General features: G+C 41.0%; 1 protein-coding gene across 3 annotated transcripts; it reads right to left on the bottom strand.

The window, feature by feature from the left end:
- Positions 1–521: 521 nt before the first annotated feature.
- On the bottom strand, positions 522–17392 carry LOC122635935 (beta-3 adrenergic receptor-like). 3 transcript variants are annotated; one of them, XM_043826668.1, is made up of 11 exons: positions 17060–17392; positions 16736–16804; positions 6377–6660; positions 6097–6293; positions 4658–4795; positions 4214–4520; positions 2899–3147; positions 2475–2706; positions 2156–2395; positions 1509–1804; positions 522–1057 (listed from the first exon to the last, which is right to left on the bottom strand). In XM_043826668.1, exons 3-11 carry the CDS (start codon positions 6476–6478, stop codon positions 770–772), a joined length of 2049 nt encoding a protein of 682 aa, XP_043682603.1. In that variant the 5' UTR covers positions 6479–6660; positions 16736–16804; positions 17060–17392; the 3' UTR covers positions 522–769. The 3 variants fall into 3 exon arrangements, with proteins under 3 accessions (XP_043682603.1, XP_043682604.1, XP_043682602.1); XM_043826669.1 differs by lacking the exon at positions 16736–16804; XM_043826667.1 differs by lacking the exon at positions 17060–17392 and having other exon boundaries at positions 16736–16884.
- Positions 17393–17512: the final 120 nt, after the last annotated feature.

The raw sequence follows: 17512 nt of genomic DNA, 5'->3' as shown, positions 1-17512 counted from the left end.
CGTGCTTTTCCTTTTTTCCTTTTTTCTTCGAGTCGCGACAGCGTGGTCGTGTTGTTGAAGAGAAAAGAAGAAGAAGAAGAAGAAGAAAGAAAAGAATAAATTAATCGTCGCCCGATAAAAGAGCAAACGAAGTGCACGTGGAGACGGTTCGATCGATCGATTAACGATTAAGCGTCTTCTTTCAGGGCTCGAGTTGCTTCACGATACGTAGAAACTATCGTTCGCTTTCTCTGCAACTCCCACGGTTCTTCTTTTCTTTCGGGTTCGGGGATATCGGTTCGTTCGTACTTTCCTCGAGCATAACGGGTCGAGAAAATCGAGGTCGTCGGGATAGGTCGAAGCCAGTATCTCTTTCGTTGCGATAAATAGAATAAGTATCGGTCCGGCTGTGTATCTATGCATTAAAATGGGATAAACTCAAGAACGACTCTCCAAGCTGCGCGAACGCCCAACGTTCCTTTTTTTTCCTTTTCTCTTATTAAAATAAGACAAGATAATCGGGTCGCGTAGCTCGACGTCCGATCGACATTATTTTCGGTTATGCGAGGGCGAAACGAATCAGGACGTTTTTGTGCGTTAAGGAGTACGTGGGCGCGAAGAGGTACGTGGGTTGCGATTAAACGCATACGCGTTCTCCTCGTATCGTTTCTTGGATTGGATTCGGCGTCGATTTCGACGATCTCCGATAAAATTCGGCCAGCCTAACGGTATACGACGGTGTTCAGCTCCGTACCGGGACGAATCAGGAAAAAAGAGGGACGAAACGATTCTAAGAAGAGGGAGCCAAAAGTGGCCTCAGTTGTGCCGCGTCATCTCGATCCTCGGATCCCTCGGAATTACCCCTCTGCGTTATTCTTCTCTTCCTGCGGGACCCTCTCGACCTTTTCCTTTCCTTCGATCGCTCCTCGTCCTTTTCTTCCTCTTCCCTTTTCTCGATCACCTCTTTCATCTCGATCTCTTCCACGCTGCTCCAACTATTCTCGCTCTCGCTTCGATCCCTATCTTCGTTCTTCCTCGATCCCTTTCTCCTTCTCGTATCGATTTCCTCTCCATCCTCCTGCGTGCAGATTATACAGATTTTTAATGATCCGGTCGAACGATTCGTTTCAAGTTCAAAATCGCTAGCCGAATTTTTGCGAGAAACCTGAACCGGCAGAAAATCGAATCCCGTTCAATAAATAATACCACGTGATATTGATATACGTATACGTATATGGGGATCGTATCGTCGTTCTGTAATTTTCCGTTGGAAAGCGGACAAAAAAAAGAAGTCGAATCGCGAAAGAGGCCAAACAGTTGGCAGAGTCGTCCGGCTAGTCGTAAGAAAAAACGAAACCGGATCGATGACCCCGAGGATTCGTAATGCTCTCGTATTCTCGTATACGTATCTCGTACTACCTGCTCGAACGAGTGTAGGACACGGATTTTTTTTCTCTTCCATTTTTTTTCTACTTTCGAAATCGATTGTACGGAACGCACGGAACAGCAAGAAATGATATTTTACTTACGAGCATTTGGGCCTTGATCGGTAAGGTCGTCGTCGTCGTCGTCGTCGTCGTCGTCGTCGCTGTGGTATCCGTTGTATCGCTACTCTCGCTGTTGTTGTTCGGCCTGATGCCCGTCGAAAGAGAATCTTCCTCGAGCGTTCTCACGCGTATCAATCGTCGACTCGCTGGCCAAACGTCCGTCATATTCTTCAGATTGTTCTTCCCCATTTTCTGAGCAACGCCGGTCGTCCAAACGTTCGTTTCGCTACTCCCAGTACTACTATCGCTTCCGGTACTACAATATCTCCATCTGCGTTCTTGGTGAGGAGAAAATCAAAAAGGAGTGATCGTTGAGAAAGAAAAACATCGAGATATCCGTTGCCTGCCAATAGGATAAGTTCGACGGCGAATGGAAAATAAATAATTGATGAATTATCGTTACTCACGTCGATACGTTACGCGAGTATATTTTCGCGTTAGCTAAAGACGAATCATTTTATTTGTGAGAAAGTAACTACAGTTGGAAATGGAATAGTAATGGCAGATTACTATACGTATACAAAGTTAAATCCTTGAAAAGAGATCGAATTTATTCGATTGTCAGACAGACAGATATCGTATCTCGATGACAATGATAAGAAAATGAAAATGAAAGAAACGACGTGTACTTTCGCAGGATGGATGGGCCGAGTTCGAAAGATAAGATTTCCGAAGAAGCGGACTCCCACCGTCTTGGCTCTCCTCGCTGCAAGCACGCGTTATAAGAATCCTTGGACTTCGTCTGGGCGTTTCGTTCGTAGCCATGGAACAACCAGTCCCGATCTCGTTGCCCGCGAAATCGCCTCGATAATGCGGCCCCATTAGACTCGCCGCGCTAGCGCTGGATCTCACCAATTTGCCAGTTTCGCCTTCGAACGATCACGATTTTGCATTTTACATTTTCCAACGGAAAGTCCTTTGAAACTTTTTATTTCCAACATTTTTTACCTGATTCCGCCGATGGTACTCTAAGCGTGTTACACGAAGCCGCGGGTTGTAATCTCGTACGATGAAAATTAAGATTCCCGTGTTCGATGCTATTTCCTGATCTGCAGTTACCAATCGCCAAGAGAGCTTCGCTGAGACGTCGTTGTAACGGAGGAAAAGGAAAGAAGGAGCCGGTTCCACTTCCCGACGGCCTTCTCGAGCCTGCCACGCTTGGCGTTCTCGCCTGTATCTCCTAAAAATCGTAAATATCACCGAAATGAAATTCAACGTTCGAACCTCCGTAACCGTAAGATTAATCGATCGAACGTTCATGGCCCACTACCAAGGCATTCGCGAATTTCGAAATTCTCATTCTTGGTTGAGAACGAGAGAGAGAGAGAGAGATCGTATCTTCCTCAGGATCTGTGATATTTTTTCGAATTACCTGTTGCAACTCGGACTTGGTCGCCTTTTTTCGCCAATAATTTTGCACGGATCGCCTCAGAGTCTGCGATTTCAGACCGTAGAGGAGTCCGTTGATGGGTGGAGAACAGGCAAGAAGAAGAGACGCCAAGGAGGCTAGACGAGGATGCGCCTGAAGCCGATCTTGATCGCCGACTCCGCAGGATTCCCAAAGTATAAATCCGCAGTAGGGAAAATACAGGAAATAGAGTGAACCGACTAGTTGCATCACCTAAAAGTTTTTCATTCGACCGAACATCTCGTTTTTTTTTTTTTTCTTTCTTTTTCTTCTTTTCTTTCCTTTCTCTCCTTTTTTCCTCCGACCGCGTAGAGAACGCGGTTATAAATCCTCGTTTCAAAACGCAAAAAGGCACTGCTATAGAGAACCCTTGATAACGTAAAGGAACGTGAGCATTGATCGTTCTTTAAAACGCTAATTAATCTTAAATTACATTATCGTCTCGACCTTTCGTCGTCCAAGAAACTTGAACTCGCTCGGATAGCCAACGTCTAATACCTGATAATTAAATTACGAATGAGCTGGTAACATCCGTTTTTCTAATCAGACCGATAAAATTAAAGCGATCGAAGGCGTTATCGCGCAAAGGAGAATCACCACGGTTGATCGGTGATTTTTCTCGAGGCGTCGCCATAGTCCCTCGATCGAGTTCGAAAGGAGACGAACTCGCCGATACACCGAGCTGATCTCTTCGTACGTTTTAACCGAATTCGTTCTAGCTCGAGTCGCTACGAACGAATAACAGGAAGATATTCATTTCGCATTCAAGTTCGATACGAAACTTTATTCGCTACGACTTTATTTCTTTGATCGATCGCTCCTCCGATATGGACAGTTATATTTATACATCCAGCAAGAAGACGAGGACGGAGATGTCTCGACGTTTTCTCATCGAGCATCGAATTCGGCGCTCGTAATAATAACGGAGTCTCGTTACCTCTGACCTCTGGCTTCTTCGTTAATAAACGTTAATACACAAATGAGCACTGGTATTATCGTCCAAGGTAGTTTTGAATTGCAAAATAATAACCGCAGGTTTAAATCGAATTATTTAATCGCATAAGTAAACGAACGGCACGGATTTAAGAAAGAAAGAAAAGGGAAAAAAAAACATATAAAAAGAAAAGAAGAACCAAAGTATATTCGATTGTCGAAAATAATCTTTATCAAGTCGCGCGATTATTTCCTTATATGTAAAAGAGGAAAACCAAGAAAAAAAAAAAGAAAAAACGCATACACGTACGTAAATGTATAAGCAAGAATATACGTATGTACGAACCGTGCTCGCAGCGCTATGAAAACGAGGAGGACCACCGGCCGAGGGTGCCGTGACCGTGGGCACGAAAAATGGATTTCGTTGATGGGTGATGGTCACTTGGGCGCTTAATGTGACCTCGTAGATCGCACTAGCGATACGGTGTCGATGATAACGCGCTATACCGAGGACTCGCAAATTGCAGACCGTCACGAGAATCGCCGGTAATGCCAGGCCGAGAATCGCGTAAACCGCACCGTAAAGTGCCGCTGCGGAACCCCAACTTCCGTTTCCAAAATCTGGCGCGCAACAACCTAAGCCTGGGCTGTATCTGTCGAAATGACGTTCGGACGATTTAGAAAGATTTTTAAGAGATCGAAAGAATTTTGTTTCTTAAAATTTGAATTTTTTTTGTATAACGCATATGTATGTTTCGTATAACGCAGAAAAAAATACTAATATTCTAACCTGTAAGGTGGTACCAGGCCGGAGAACGGTGGTAAAGATAAAAGAAGGGCTCCCGTCCAGGAAGCTATCAAACCGACGATCACTCGTCTGGGTGATACCAGTGCCGCGTAATGCAACGGCGCGGCGATAGCGTAGTATCTGTTAAAACGAGAATACGAGATACCGAGTCAAAGCCGAGGTTTGCCGATCCGAGCTTATTCAATACTGTGCGATAACTGTTTTCATTCGGTACAATACGTCCGCCTAAGGTATCACTTTGCCGCGTATACCTTTTAGTTTTTAATTTTTCCGGTAAAGCGGATTTTCATTAACGTTTCGTAAAAACAAATATTTTTTACGAGATTACGAATTCTTCGTAAAGAAATTTTTACAGCAATTTCAAAGAAACTTTCACGACTTTTACAAGATAATTTTCATTAAAAGTAAACCTTTTAAATTTATTAAACGTTAACTTACAAATCGAATGTATAGATACGAACCAAACTAGGATATACGCTACTTTACAAAGAGTCTAGCGAAAATGCGTTTCTTGTCGTTTTAAATAGGTCATTCGATCTTTTTTTGCTACGAAATCGAAAGAATTATTCCGAGTGGTGGCATATTCTCTCTCTCTCTCTCTCTCTCCCCTCCCTCTTAAGATCTTACTCTTTCCCATTTCTTGACTGTAATGGAACGACGAGTTAAGTAAAGAAAGCTGGATAAAATAGGACTCCGTATCAACGGCAAACCGCTCTTGTGCCGATTGACAGCGTAAAAGACAAAAGGATCGGATGTGCGGAATGTCATTATTGACATCTCGTATCAAAGAGCCTGTTGTCCTTTATATCGGTCTCGTATGACGAGCCAATGTGCTTGAAGAATGAAACGGAGCTCGATTTATCGGTCATTAAAAGGCTTTTACGAGCGAGGTTACTACATACGATAAATTGAAAAAGCTATGATTTATGATATTTTCAAGGAAAATACGATCAAATTATTTTCTAATATTTTCTTGGAACTTTACCGATTGCAAATAAAGTTCGGATATTCCGTTAAAACGTACAGCGCATATATTTGATTTTGAGTTGATATTTCGAATAATATACGGGAATGCAAAAAAGAGAACGGAAAGCAAAACAATCGTCGAAACTTCCTGTTGTTACTACGAGAAACTCTTTGATCGAAAAAGCGTCGAACTCGATGTATCGGAAAACGCGGTGGAATAATACAAAACGACTCTATGATGGAAAAGAAATGGAAGAGAGAGAGAGAGAGAGAGAAATAGAACCTGACAGCTTCCGACGTTGACCAAGTGAGACTTTTATGCGCTTCGCGTTCGACTTGAACGAACCGAAAAGAAAATCGTTTTCGATGGGAAAAACTTCAAAGCGCGAGTACGTACGATCTCTTCGGCCGATTTAACCGACGATAAAAAGGATATATAATTTTTAAAGACTCACCGATCGCAGTTCAATCCCGTGACGGTCCACAATGCGACAGGATGTAAAAGGGCTAAAAGAAAGCCGTGAAATACGCACCAACTGCCGGCTACTGGCCAAGGTGTAGTAGTAAAGATCAGTAATATCAGACACACGGCTGCCTCTACCGCGCCAAGATGGATCAGTAGCAACGTGTTCGCCGTTTGTTGCTGCTGCGTCTACGAAAAGATATCTGAACTTACTGTCATGTTCGAAGATTCCGTCAATATCTTTTCGACTTGACATTTCGGTTTTTCTTTACCTGTTTACCAAGACCAAGAACAACGAGTAGAACGTAGACGTTAAGAAGAAGGCCCAAAGCGCAGGCAAGGATGAGAGGGACTCCAAAGGCCCAAGGGCCCATTCCTTCCCTTTCTCCTACGTGAATTTCTTTCCTCTTAGAACAAATCCTCCCTCCGTGAAAGGAAGAAAACGTAAGGAAGATTCGAACGAATCTATCCGCCTCAACGAGTTCTCGTACCGTCCATACCAATTATTTCGAATCGTCGTCGTTGGACGTTCTTGCGACGTATGTCCGAAAGAATCCTATAGAAAAAATAATCTTTCTTTTTTCTTTAGTTTTTTTTTTCTTTTTTTTTTTCAAAATAATTACATTCTTCCAAATGTCCTGTTTAGAACTTTCTTCGAAAAATTAGCATCGTCGAATTAATATCTTCTAGATTCGTCGCTGCTTTTCGATGAATACGAAGCAGAAAAAAATCCAATCAGAAGGATGAATAATTTGATTTGGGCAAAAACACCGCTACTCTTGGCAATTTCATTACAGAACGTAGAACGGGAACGAACGGAGTACGACGATGGTAAAAGGAGCTCTCGCGAAAACAAACGCACGCACACGCGCATACACATACCGTTTTCGTAATCACTAATACTTCGACGGTGTAATTTGGTTAGGCCCTATATTCTGGTACTTCCATTAACGACCATTAATGTTCTCTCTCGCTAGTCTTCGCTCTTCTAAAGTTGGCGGCACTGACTCGAACGGCATTTCTATTACTCTTTTATCGAAACTAAGAAAATATGGGAAGCGTAAATAGGTGCATCGAATTAAACAATCGAATCGTTGAATGATCAATCATTAACTCGTGATCTGGCGAGAGAGAGAGAGAGAGAGAGAGAGAGAGAGAGAGAGAGAGAGAGAATGACGTCCTTACGCGAAATATTTTCCTCTTGGTCGCGTCGTGCGGTACACTTCGTTACCAGCGTACCGGTCAAATCGAATTGGGTGAATCAGGTTTGCACATTCCTAATCGAGTGTACGGATGGTACGGATTACGTTGTCGTGTACTACGTCAACCGCACTCCGTTGAAAACCGCTGAAAGGGCATCGAATCAATATTTAATCGCATTTTCCGTCCCTTAATTTTTTTCTTTTTCTCACCCTTTAGGCTCTTCGTTTCTCCTTTTTTTTCTTTTTTCCTTTATTTACACTTTTATCTCTCACAATTTTCTTTTTTATACGTAATTGATTATCTCGTTCGTCGTCTTCTTCATTAAGGAAACAAAAAAAGAAGAAAAAAAGAAGAAACTACATCGCTTCGAAGCGTCGAAGCTATAAACGCGTGTACGTCTACAAGTCTTGAAAGTTTCATCAAAATCGTAAGCCGAAGGGATCTACTACTTGGGACGTAAGTAAGTAGATTCCTAAATTCGATGTCCTTTTAATGGACGACGAAGAATCGATAAGACGTCGATGGGATTAAGGGATCGCTGAATTGACGTATCGGAGGGTGCTTTGATCGATTTTAGGCTTCCGACGAATGGTCCCTTTTTCCTTACTTTTTTTTTTCGCTTTTTTTCACTCTATTTCGTATCGTTATCATAGCTCGATACGAAACCGACGTACCGTGCGTCATTTTAAAAAGAAGAAACTCGATATAATAACTTCAAGAGGAGATCAAAGAAATTCTGAAACGAACTGAACTTTCTGAACTTTTATACGATTATCCATCGAGAAAAAAGAAGGAAACAAAAAAAAAAAAACAAAGAATTGCGTCAATCGTCTCGTAAAATATTCAATGTCCTAAGCTTCGAAAGTAACGAAACGAACGAGTTAGAATCGTTGCGGTTGCAAAGTTGGAAACTTGGAGGAATGCTTTTCCCTCGATCGATATTTTCTCTCGCGTTCCACCTGCCTTTTATTCAAATGGTACAACGTGCAAGGTTTTACATTCGCGCAACGCAACAAGTATCTCATCCGAGGGGCTATCTTTCTCGAGGGACTCTCTTAGGATTTAATCGCCGAGATCTACTCAATTCGTAGAAACGAATTTTTCCTTTCTCTTTTTCTCACCTAAGACATCTTTCCTTTTTATTAGCAGATTGAAAAACTATCGATGGATTTTTTCAATCGGTCATTGATCTGTATCAACGACGAATACATCTCATCGATGCTAAACGCGTCTACGCATATCGGTAGAGAAAAAAGAAAAGAAAAAGAATTACGATTACTCGAATCAACCTCTCCAGTCGATTTGGCCTCGAAACAATATATTTTTTATTAAAGTCGACGAGATCGTACTATCCGATCGTTACGCCAAAGTGCATTACCACCAGGTCGATGGCTAATGATTAATGGTTTAGTAAAATGGAAAAAGCTTTCTCTCTCCCACGAATGAGTTATGGAATTTTTGTGCAAACTTTGTACGAGTCCGTGCGATTCAAGGGCTAAAAAAGGGTGTAAAAAGAATAGGAAAAAAAGTGTACGTACGTATATGTATATACTACTCCCGTGATCGCGTGGCTCGAATGTTTTCGAAAAAGAATCATAATCCGTAGTCTTTTCTTTAAAGGGATAACGATAAATTAAATAAAACCGGTGCTCGTATCGGTGTATCGCAAGAATCCTTGAATACGATGACTCGGAGAAATACGAATTGCTCTTGATTATCGATCTTTTTCGGAAAAGTCCTTTTTACACGGCTGTTTAATGGTAACGTTGATTTCTTCTAACCGATCGATTCTAATCTCTTAAATTGTCAATCTTCTTAATGCTAGTTCATCGATATAATTTTCACAAAAAATTTCCTAGTTTTATTATAATGAAGAAAAAGAAAGAAATAATCTCCTCACCCTACGTATATCCTCAAACTTCCGACCGTTGAACGAACAAATGACTAATTTGTATTCCGAAATTCGACTTCTTCGATCGTTTCAGGTCGACGAAAATTCTTCGACGGCTTAGCCGGTTACATTCGGACAGGTAGAATCCTATCTCGGCGACAAAATAAGAAAGATAAAAAGGAAAGAAAAAAAAAAACGAGTTTGTTAAACTGCAACGTCGACGGGTGTGGCTTTATGATGTAGCGTGTAACCGCAGCGCTAACAAAATCATATTAATGTATAATTTCCTGGCCAATGTAATTACTGCGCTGAAATTATACCTCATTTGCTGACGTCGTCATCTTCGAGCTATCTTCATTGTTATTAGAGAATATTACCGTTTTCTCGGATGGAAATTACCTTCTCCGACGATTTCTACGAACTATTAAAATTCTTCAAAAGAATTCTAGTTATTCGAGAAGAAGAAAAAATAATATTGAAAATCGTATCTCGCTATCGATTTAATAAACATTATTGTAACAATCGAAGGATTATCGTTTAAAACAACGCGCAACTTTTAAAAATTTTCTTCTTTTCCCTTCCGACGAGTAGTCCCGGCTCTTTCCGATGTCTAGCCGTCTCCTTCGGAAAATTTATAAAAAAAAGAAAGAAAAAAGAAAAAAAAAGTAAATAGGGTCCGCAACTGCCCGAGCATCGACTCGAACGAATCGGCTGTTTCTTTTCCTTTTAATTGACTTTGTATGGAACGCTTTCTGTCGTGGACATTTAGTTTCCTCCGATGGCACTTAATAATATTCTAAAACGATGAAAGGTGATCAGCTAGCGGTTCGAATACATCTTTGCCAAGACGATGTTCCTTATGGCAATTTTTCGGTATAATCTTTCGTTAGAACAAGACAAGAAAAATGATACAGAAAAAGGAGAAACGAGAAGTGTAGAGGAGAAGACGATACCGTGGAAATTAATCTACCGTCTTTCTCGAGTGAAATAAATTAGCGAGCGGGCTTAAGTCTCTCTCTCGACACAGATTATAAATTATTTAATTAAATACTTTTTCAAGGTAAACAGGTGCGTCATTATGCTCGAATATGTAAGAACGATCGAGTCTTGGAAGGAATCTACGAAAGTTAATTAGAGGAACACAGAAAGAGTAAAAATAGTAATTGATCTTTATAGCAAAAAAATTTCGATATCTTCCTTATATCTTTCGACGCGTGTTACCATGACAGCTTGAACGTATAACAATACTCTGATTTCTCGAACGTCCAAGATATTTCAATATCAAGCGGAATGCCGCTCTCGAAACATCCGCTTGAGTAATGGGATATCTCGACGGGAAATATTTCGCGCATATGTAGATACTCAAATATCGATAACGCTTACTGTTATCCATGCAATCTCATTTTACAACGTTCTTTAAATCATTTTTCTCTGCTTACATTCCCTTCGTGTTTCATACGATACAAAAATCGAAAATCACAATCCGAAGATAGTAAATATTCGATTCTAGTAACTTATCCCCCGACAGAACAAAATCCAAGAATCAAAACAAAATGTCAAGTGTCAAGCGATGTCCTCCGTCCGTCAGTGCGATATTTGTCAAGTCACGTTGTTTGCATATGCGAATATTCGTGAAGAGAAAGGAAGGGAGAGGATTAAGGGACAGGTCCAACCGGTCTTAACAAAAATAGATGCCCTTGCAACGAAATAAAAACGAAAGGAGCGAGGACTGTAAAAGATTGTTTCGTGCACGGTCAAATGTCAGACAACTCGGTTATTCGTTTCCTCATGGACTAATTCATTCGTAATGGTGTGCTTTAGCCAACGATTAGCCAATACTTAGCCAATATTATAACATTATATAAGCATCATTATATAAAGAGTATCTATACAAGCAGCGACCAGACAAAATTCATGAGCGAGAGAGAGAGAGAGAGAGAGAGAGAGAGAGAGAGAGAGAGAGAGAAAAGGAGACGAAGGAAGACGAAGCTTCGTTCCGTAGCTTCATTTTTTAATTTCACGAATAATTTGTCGAATAGTAAATTGAATCTATATCGACAAATATTTATTGTTTATTTTTTTTTGTTTTCCTTCGTGGCTCTTTCTTCGGTTCTCATCGATAGGATCAGAAAATATCGTTCATCGAACGGATGTCGCTAAAAACCAGTTTGCGAGGGAGAGGAGAGAGAAAAAAAAAGAAAAAATTTCTTTCTATATGGATTTTTTTTTTTTTTTTTTTTTTTTTTCAATAAAGGGCACATCCTTCGTCAATATTCATTTTTGCACGATGAGAATTCCACACGAAGAGAATACTATACGGAGAAGAAGTTTTTTGTGTTATCGATGATTATAAATTTACATGATTTCCTTGTCAGATCATCGAAAAGCCCTAAGGGTATTTGAAGGAAAATCAAAAGCTTGCGCGTATTTCGTACGGCAACGTCAGGATATTGAAGTAACTCTATTTACGGAGACAGGATGAAGCGGGAAATCGATAATCGATTTCGCAATGGTTCGACTTTCCGGGAACCAACAACATCCCTTCTATGTCTACTCTGCTACGTTTTCCATAACTCGTCGTCATTCAACGCACGTGCGACGATGGAATAACACTTGAAACTCGTAGATTGTCAGATATATCAATGGCTTGAAGCTTTCGTCGTCGTCGTCGTCTCTCTCTCTCTCTCTCTCTCTCTCTCTCTCTCTCTCTCTCTCTCTCTCTCTCTCTCTCTCTCTCTCTCTTCAGATAAAAATGAAATCCCCTTGCCGTCGTGCGTCAACGAATTTCGAGTTGACGTAAAAGCTCGAACGAGATTCGAATTCTTCGACGTCCGAAGAAAAACGAACGAAAGAACGACAAAACAATATCGTTCGCGTCGGTTTTTATGAGAAAATCGAAACCGAGTTGGACTCTGTAAATATCGGTATCAAAGTAGATTAAATCCAAGTTAGCAAAAGAAAAATAATTTGAATAACTGCCGAAGTCGTTTGATGTTTCATAAAAAGAAAAATATAATATAAATAATTTTACAAAAAATTTCACTTGATTGAATTTCCATCTATGGGCAATTCTCCATCGAGATGAAGCTCCATCCATTATTCATTGATACAAAGATGGATCGATAAATGTCCGCAAAAAATGACGATACAAGGGGATGTATTCCTTATCGATACATTCTAAAGGATTGGCCTTTGATAGATATTACGATGGTAGGTAGTCATGCTGCTGATAGCGAATGGTTCTAAGGAGAGCAAGGCCACCGGATAGAATATGATCGAAAAAGAAAGAAAAGAAAGTAGAAAGATTCTCTGTTTGTACGGACAACGAGTGTGCTCGATCGACACGCGACCGTTTAAAAAAAAAAAAGAAAAGAAAGTCGAACGTAGTCCTGTCACGAGCAACGAAATAACCTTCATGACAAATTACGTTAACTTCCTAGAGGTCGTCGAATGATAGTATATTGGATTCCTCTCGTCTATCCTCTTCTTTTAAACGTTTAAAAAAACGGTGAATCAGGTCTCGGGAATGACGGATCGACCGACTTATACCGAACCTTCGGAACAACGATCGAAGGAGGAAGGAGGTGTGTATTTGCCTTTGAGGAAAATTCTCGACGGTACGAACGTGTCTCTTAACGAGTTTACCGATCCAATGGCAACGGTAACGCCAACGTCAACGCCAACGCCAACGCCAACTCCAACGCCTCAGAACGCTTCTCTCAGTTTCATTTTGGAGAAGATCTAACGCGGAAACCAATCGATCCCCGCCCCAAAACAAATTCAGTCAATGTCTCTTCGTGATACTAATCTCTCGTTTAGTGTCCCATCCAAATTTGTCCTTTTCACCCTCGAATATTCTGAAATCTCCGTCGAGATCGGTAAATTTGACTCGGGATATCTCCCCTCGAGATCGTTCAACGAGTAAAATTGGCCAAAAGGAACACGATTCTACCCGAGCATTTTCTTGTTAAAACATTGACATTATATCGTTTATGGTATAGCACGCTTCAACGTAGTACTTAAATCTTACTCCTACAGCTTGCAAGCGAAAATTGTTCTATAGTAGGAACTAAAAAAGATTATCCCGAGGAACATGCCTCGAGCGAATCTCCCGGTAAAGAGGAAAGGACGATGAACGATGATGAAACGGGAAACGATGTTAAGGACGGAAAAGGAGCTATCGTATCCGAGAATGGCGAGGAGAAAACGGAAAAGAAAAACAAGACGGATACCAGACGAGTGAAATTTTCCTTAGGCGAGGAGACTACCATTTTCCCTAGCCCAGAAGAGATAGGTCGTTATTGGAGAATTTTCGCGCCTATATAAGTGTATACTTTCGTTAAAAGAATAGAAAAAAAAAAAAAAAAATAGAAAAAAAAGAAAACTAATACGAAAACTCCTCTCAGAAGATACGAAAAATCAACAACAACAACGCCAACAAGAACAAGAACAACAACAACAAGAGGATTCTAACGTGCAGGACGAAGAGATCGCGATGAAGGAGTTTCTTTATTATTGCTCCGTTCATCTGGTCGCATATGGCATTTGTATTTTGATAGTTGTCACGACGATCGTCGCGGGCTATTGCTTGACATATTGAAGATGCGATTTTAGAAAGATAGTGTACAAATATGAACTATTGATCGCGCCTAAACGAAATGACGTATCGATGTTAAAAAAAAAAAAAAAGAAAAAAAAAGAAAAAAAAGAAATAGAATTTGTAATCGTCCAACATCGTTCGCGACGCGAAGTACGTATCATTCCCTTGAGTAAATATTACATAATTATTTTATTTAACGACGATGAAACGAAGAACGAGCGATCGTTATATTCTCGCGCGTTCTTCGATCGATTGCGTTCAACGTCGATCTTTATTTCTCCTTAACGTTCGCTCTTTCTTTCCATTATACCCTTCTATCTATTCCTCCTATTTTTCCCCGCCCACCTACCGTGCGTCTCCTCTCTTTACATAGATATCTACATCCCTCGTCAGCTGATCTCCCGTAGCTCTTTAAACGCCCGTAAGCTTCGCTTTCTACGAACGTAGGACATAGACAGGAACATCGAAGGTAGATGTTACACCGACGAGTATCGATCCAAATACCGAATTGAAACTGAACGACGACTGACATATCGATTCGACTGTATGTCCTACTTTCGTTAAGACAACCATAAAGGATACCGCCTTTAACTTCCTTGCATCTCCCTTCTTTTCATCTCGATCGTTCTCCCTTTTCCTTGGATAGACACTTTAAGTAGACTTTTATTCCTCGAGGCGCGAAGGGAACGAAACCAAAGGGGATATAACGAGGAAGACGATAGAGTATACGTAAAGAGAGAAAGGGGAGGAGGGAGAAAGAAGGAAAAGGAAAGATTTCTCTCCGTCGTCTCGTCCCTTTTTCACTCTCCCTCTCTCGATCGTTGTTCGATCTTGCGACGAGCACCGATCCCGGTAGTTACCTCGTAACTCGTTCACCGATGCGCGATCACTCCGTCAAACTTTCTCGAATAAAATCGTACGAGGAGTCACCGTCGAACTAAATTTAATGGAACGAACTTTACGCTAATTACATTGCCCGAAGCCCATACTCGTCTCGCACGAGTACGTCTCCGTTTATACCCTATTTGATTTTTCCTTTTTTTCCATTTCGTTTATTTTCTCCATTAATTTCCATTAAAACAAAACAATGTGATAAAATATTGTTGTCCGAACGACTCGATTCCAAGTAGTAGCATATCGGCGAATTATCGACGAGTTATCGACGAGTCTCTCGAGAAGGTCACTTCTAAAGGAGTTCACGAAGAAGATTTAGAAAGAATTCCGATCCTTCGGTCGATCGACCATAGAAACGTTAGTTTCTCTTGCGCGAAAAAACGTTCTCTTTGTACAAAACGTTTGAGATAGTTTAGCTCTATTGCGGTAATCAATTTCAAAACTAACTCCGAATGAAAAACGTTACACCGGCGTTGACTCGATTTTTATTGGTTTTCGATGCGTAGCTTCTGGAGTTGAACCGATGGAATTTTCTTTTATATTCTCTATCGAGTAAATTCCTCAAATTTTTCATCGTTCGTTTTAAATCATTCTCGAGATATTAAAGGGGAAAATCTTTCAAAAGTATATACCACGAACAAGTACGAAAACTTTACCAACTTTTATTCTCAAGCTATAAAGGAAACATTCCTTTTTATACTTATTGCAGTTGGATAAAAAATAAAACAACGTACTAATAACTCTTCTCTTATCGATAAATATTCCTTTCTTCTTTTCAAAATATTTAAACGATTCTCTAATGACGTACATACGTACGTATGATGTCATTCGTTCGAAATTAAATTTCGAGTCAACCCGAAGAGATCGGTTTGAATTTTTCACGAGAAATCATTACATCGAAATCGTTACATCGAATTTGACTTCTCAAAGTAACATTACGTAGATACGCATGCAGGTATATTTGCAGGAAAAGAACGGCTTATTTTTCGGTTAAGGAACTGGAACGACCGACTACGTTAGAATTTTTCGAAAGAGATGTCGCGAGCAATGCTCTTGCCAGGAAGCATTTCTTCATCGAGCCGAGGACAAGGGTGCCACGATGTCTAGCCAAGTAGTTTGTTCGGTATCCCAGCCAAGTCGGCTATCTCGGGTATACACGAATTCTCTCCCGTTTACCTTCTCGTCCCTTCCATTTTTTCTTTAATATTCTTCGTAATTTTCTTCGAAAACTTTCCTCGCCGTTATCGTACACGAGAGCGTACTCGTATCGCGACGCATCCTTCATACATCTTGGGAGAGATTGAAGGGAAACAAAACGAAAGCTCCAATTAATTTTCAACGAGATAATCGAGACATCTCGAGACGATAAAACACGATATCGTTATCGATCTTTGTGAAAAATAGGAAAATTAATCAACTTCTTCGTTAGACAGAAATCTATATTCTATATTAGTAAGTGCATCCCGCAACGACCGATGCGCTAAAAACTTAGATCCGGCAAGTGCGATTGTCTCTAACGCTCGAAATTCCAACGAAATGAGTTACGACGAAAGTATCGTCGAGCTGAGGAAACCGCGTGTACACTCGTTCGTGCGTATATGCGTAAGTGCAAATCCGTACCTATGCTTGTATTTGCGTAGGTGCATGCATATATACTTACACACACGTATGCGTATATATGCATATCCACATCGCAAAGGTCGGTCCTACGGCACGGCTGGTTCTCGAAAGGTTGAAGACCTTCCCTCTTCATTATTAACACGATGTACATCGATTTTGTCTGCCTAGCTTCGTAAACTCGTTTCCATTCTACGAGACCGCGGAAGCCAACGCGTTAGCGCTCTCTCTCTCTCTCTCTCTCTCGAACGAACGAACGAACGAACGAACGAACGAAAGTCGTACGTTCTACCCTGGCAATCTTTTCGTTCGAGATGAAAATCAACGTCGAAACATATCAGGGAGAAATTCTGGTCTCGAGAGGGTCGCGAAAGCGACGAAACACCTGTTGTTCCGTTTCGACGAAGAAGATCGTATTATACTTACCCCACGAGGATACATCGATGTCGATCACGCCATCGCGTTACAGGCTCGATCTTCGTAGGCAACGCCGACCTTCGGACACATGAATTTTCACTCCCGAGATTTTAAAAAGAAAGATTGGAAAAATATTTCTTTCTATCTTGATTTTTTCTCTTTTTAGGAGCGAGAATTAAAAAAAAAAAAAAAAAAAAACAAAAACAAAAAAAGAGAAAGAAGCGAGAAAACGAAGAAAAATGAAAAAAAAGGAAAGAAGAAGAATAACGACACATCGCAATTGCGTTTTTTAGCGATTTGATTTAAAAACGAAGAAATAGAAAAAATATTTACTCTTTTTGGAAGGAGACGGGTTCGCACGGCCGTTCGCTCGCTCGCGCGCGAGCAGCAACGACGACGAGCGAGGGTCGTCGCCGTTTGCGGCCACCCCCCTGGTATATCCTTCCCTTCGATGCCACGTGCTGATGCCGAGAAACGCGCACGTTCCGAACGAGAAGGAGGGTCGCTACGATCCGACATACGCCCCTCCACCATCCCTAACGTATAACGTCGACCTACGTCGGCGCTTTTCCAACGCTTTCACGCGCAAACTCCCGATTCTCCGAATTTCTTCGAGTTTGACATCGTCATTTTCGACGGCGATATATTCACGAATTCCCTACTAAGAAGAAGAAATTCATTTCCTTATCGGCGAGTCGCTCTAGAATACGTATCGAGCTTTTCTACGCACGCACGCACGCACGAACGTACGATATACCTCTAACAAACGTTTCTTATTCTTCTTCC

The sequence above is a fragment of the Vespula pensylvanica genome, chromosome 20, assembly GCF_014466175.1.
Source record: "Vespula pensylvanica isolate Volc-1 chromosome 20, ASM1446617v1, whole genome shotgun sequence".
Lineage (NCBI taxonomy): Eukaryota > Metazoa > Arthropoda > Insecta > Hymenoptera > Vespidae > Vespula > Vespula pensylvanica.
This window is presented reverse-complemented; position numbering and strand designations above follow the sequence as displayed.

Coding starts and splice junctions, on each gene's coding strand:
- LOC122635935 (XM_043826668.1), bottom strand. CDS start 6,478: ATGGGCCCTTGGGCCTTTGGAGTCCCTCTCATCCTTGCCTGCGCTTTG. Junction 4,796..6,096: donor ACGGGATTGAACTGCGATCG/GTGAGTCTTTAA, acceptor TCGTTTTAACAG/ATACTACGCTATCGCCGCGC. Junction 1,058..1,508: donor CGATCAAGGCCCAAATGCTC/GTAAGTAAAATA, acceptor ATCTGCACGCAG/GAGGATGGAGAGGAAATCGA.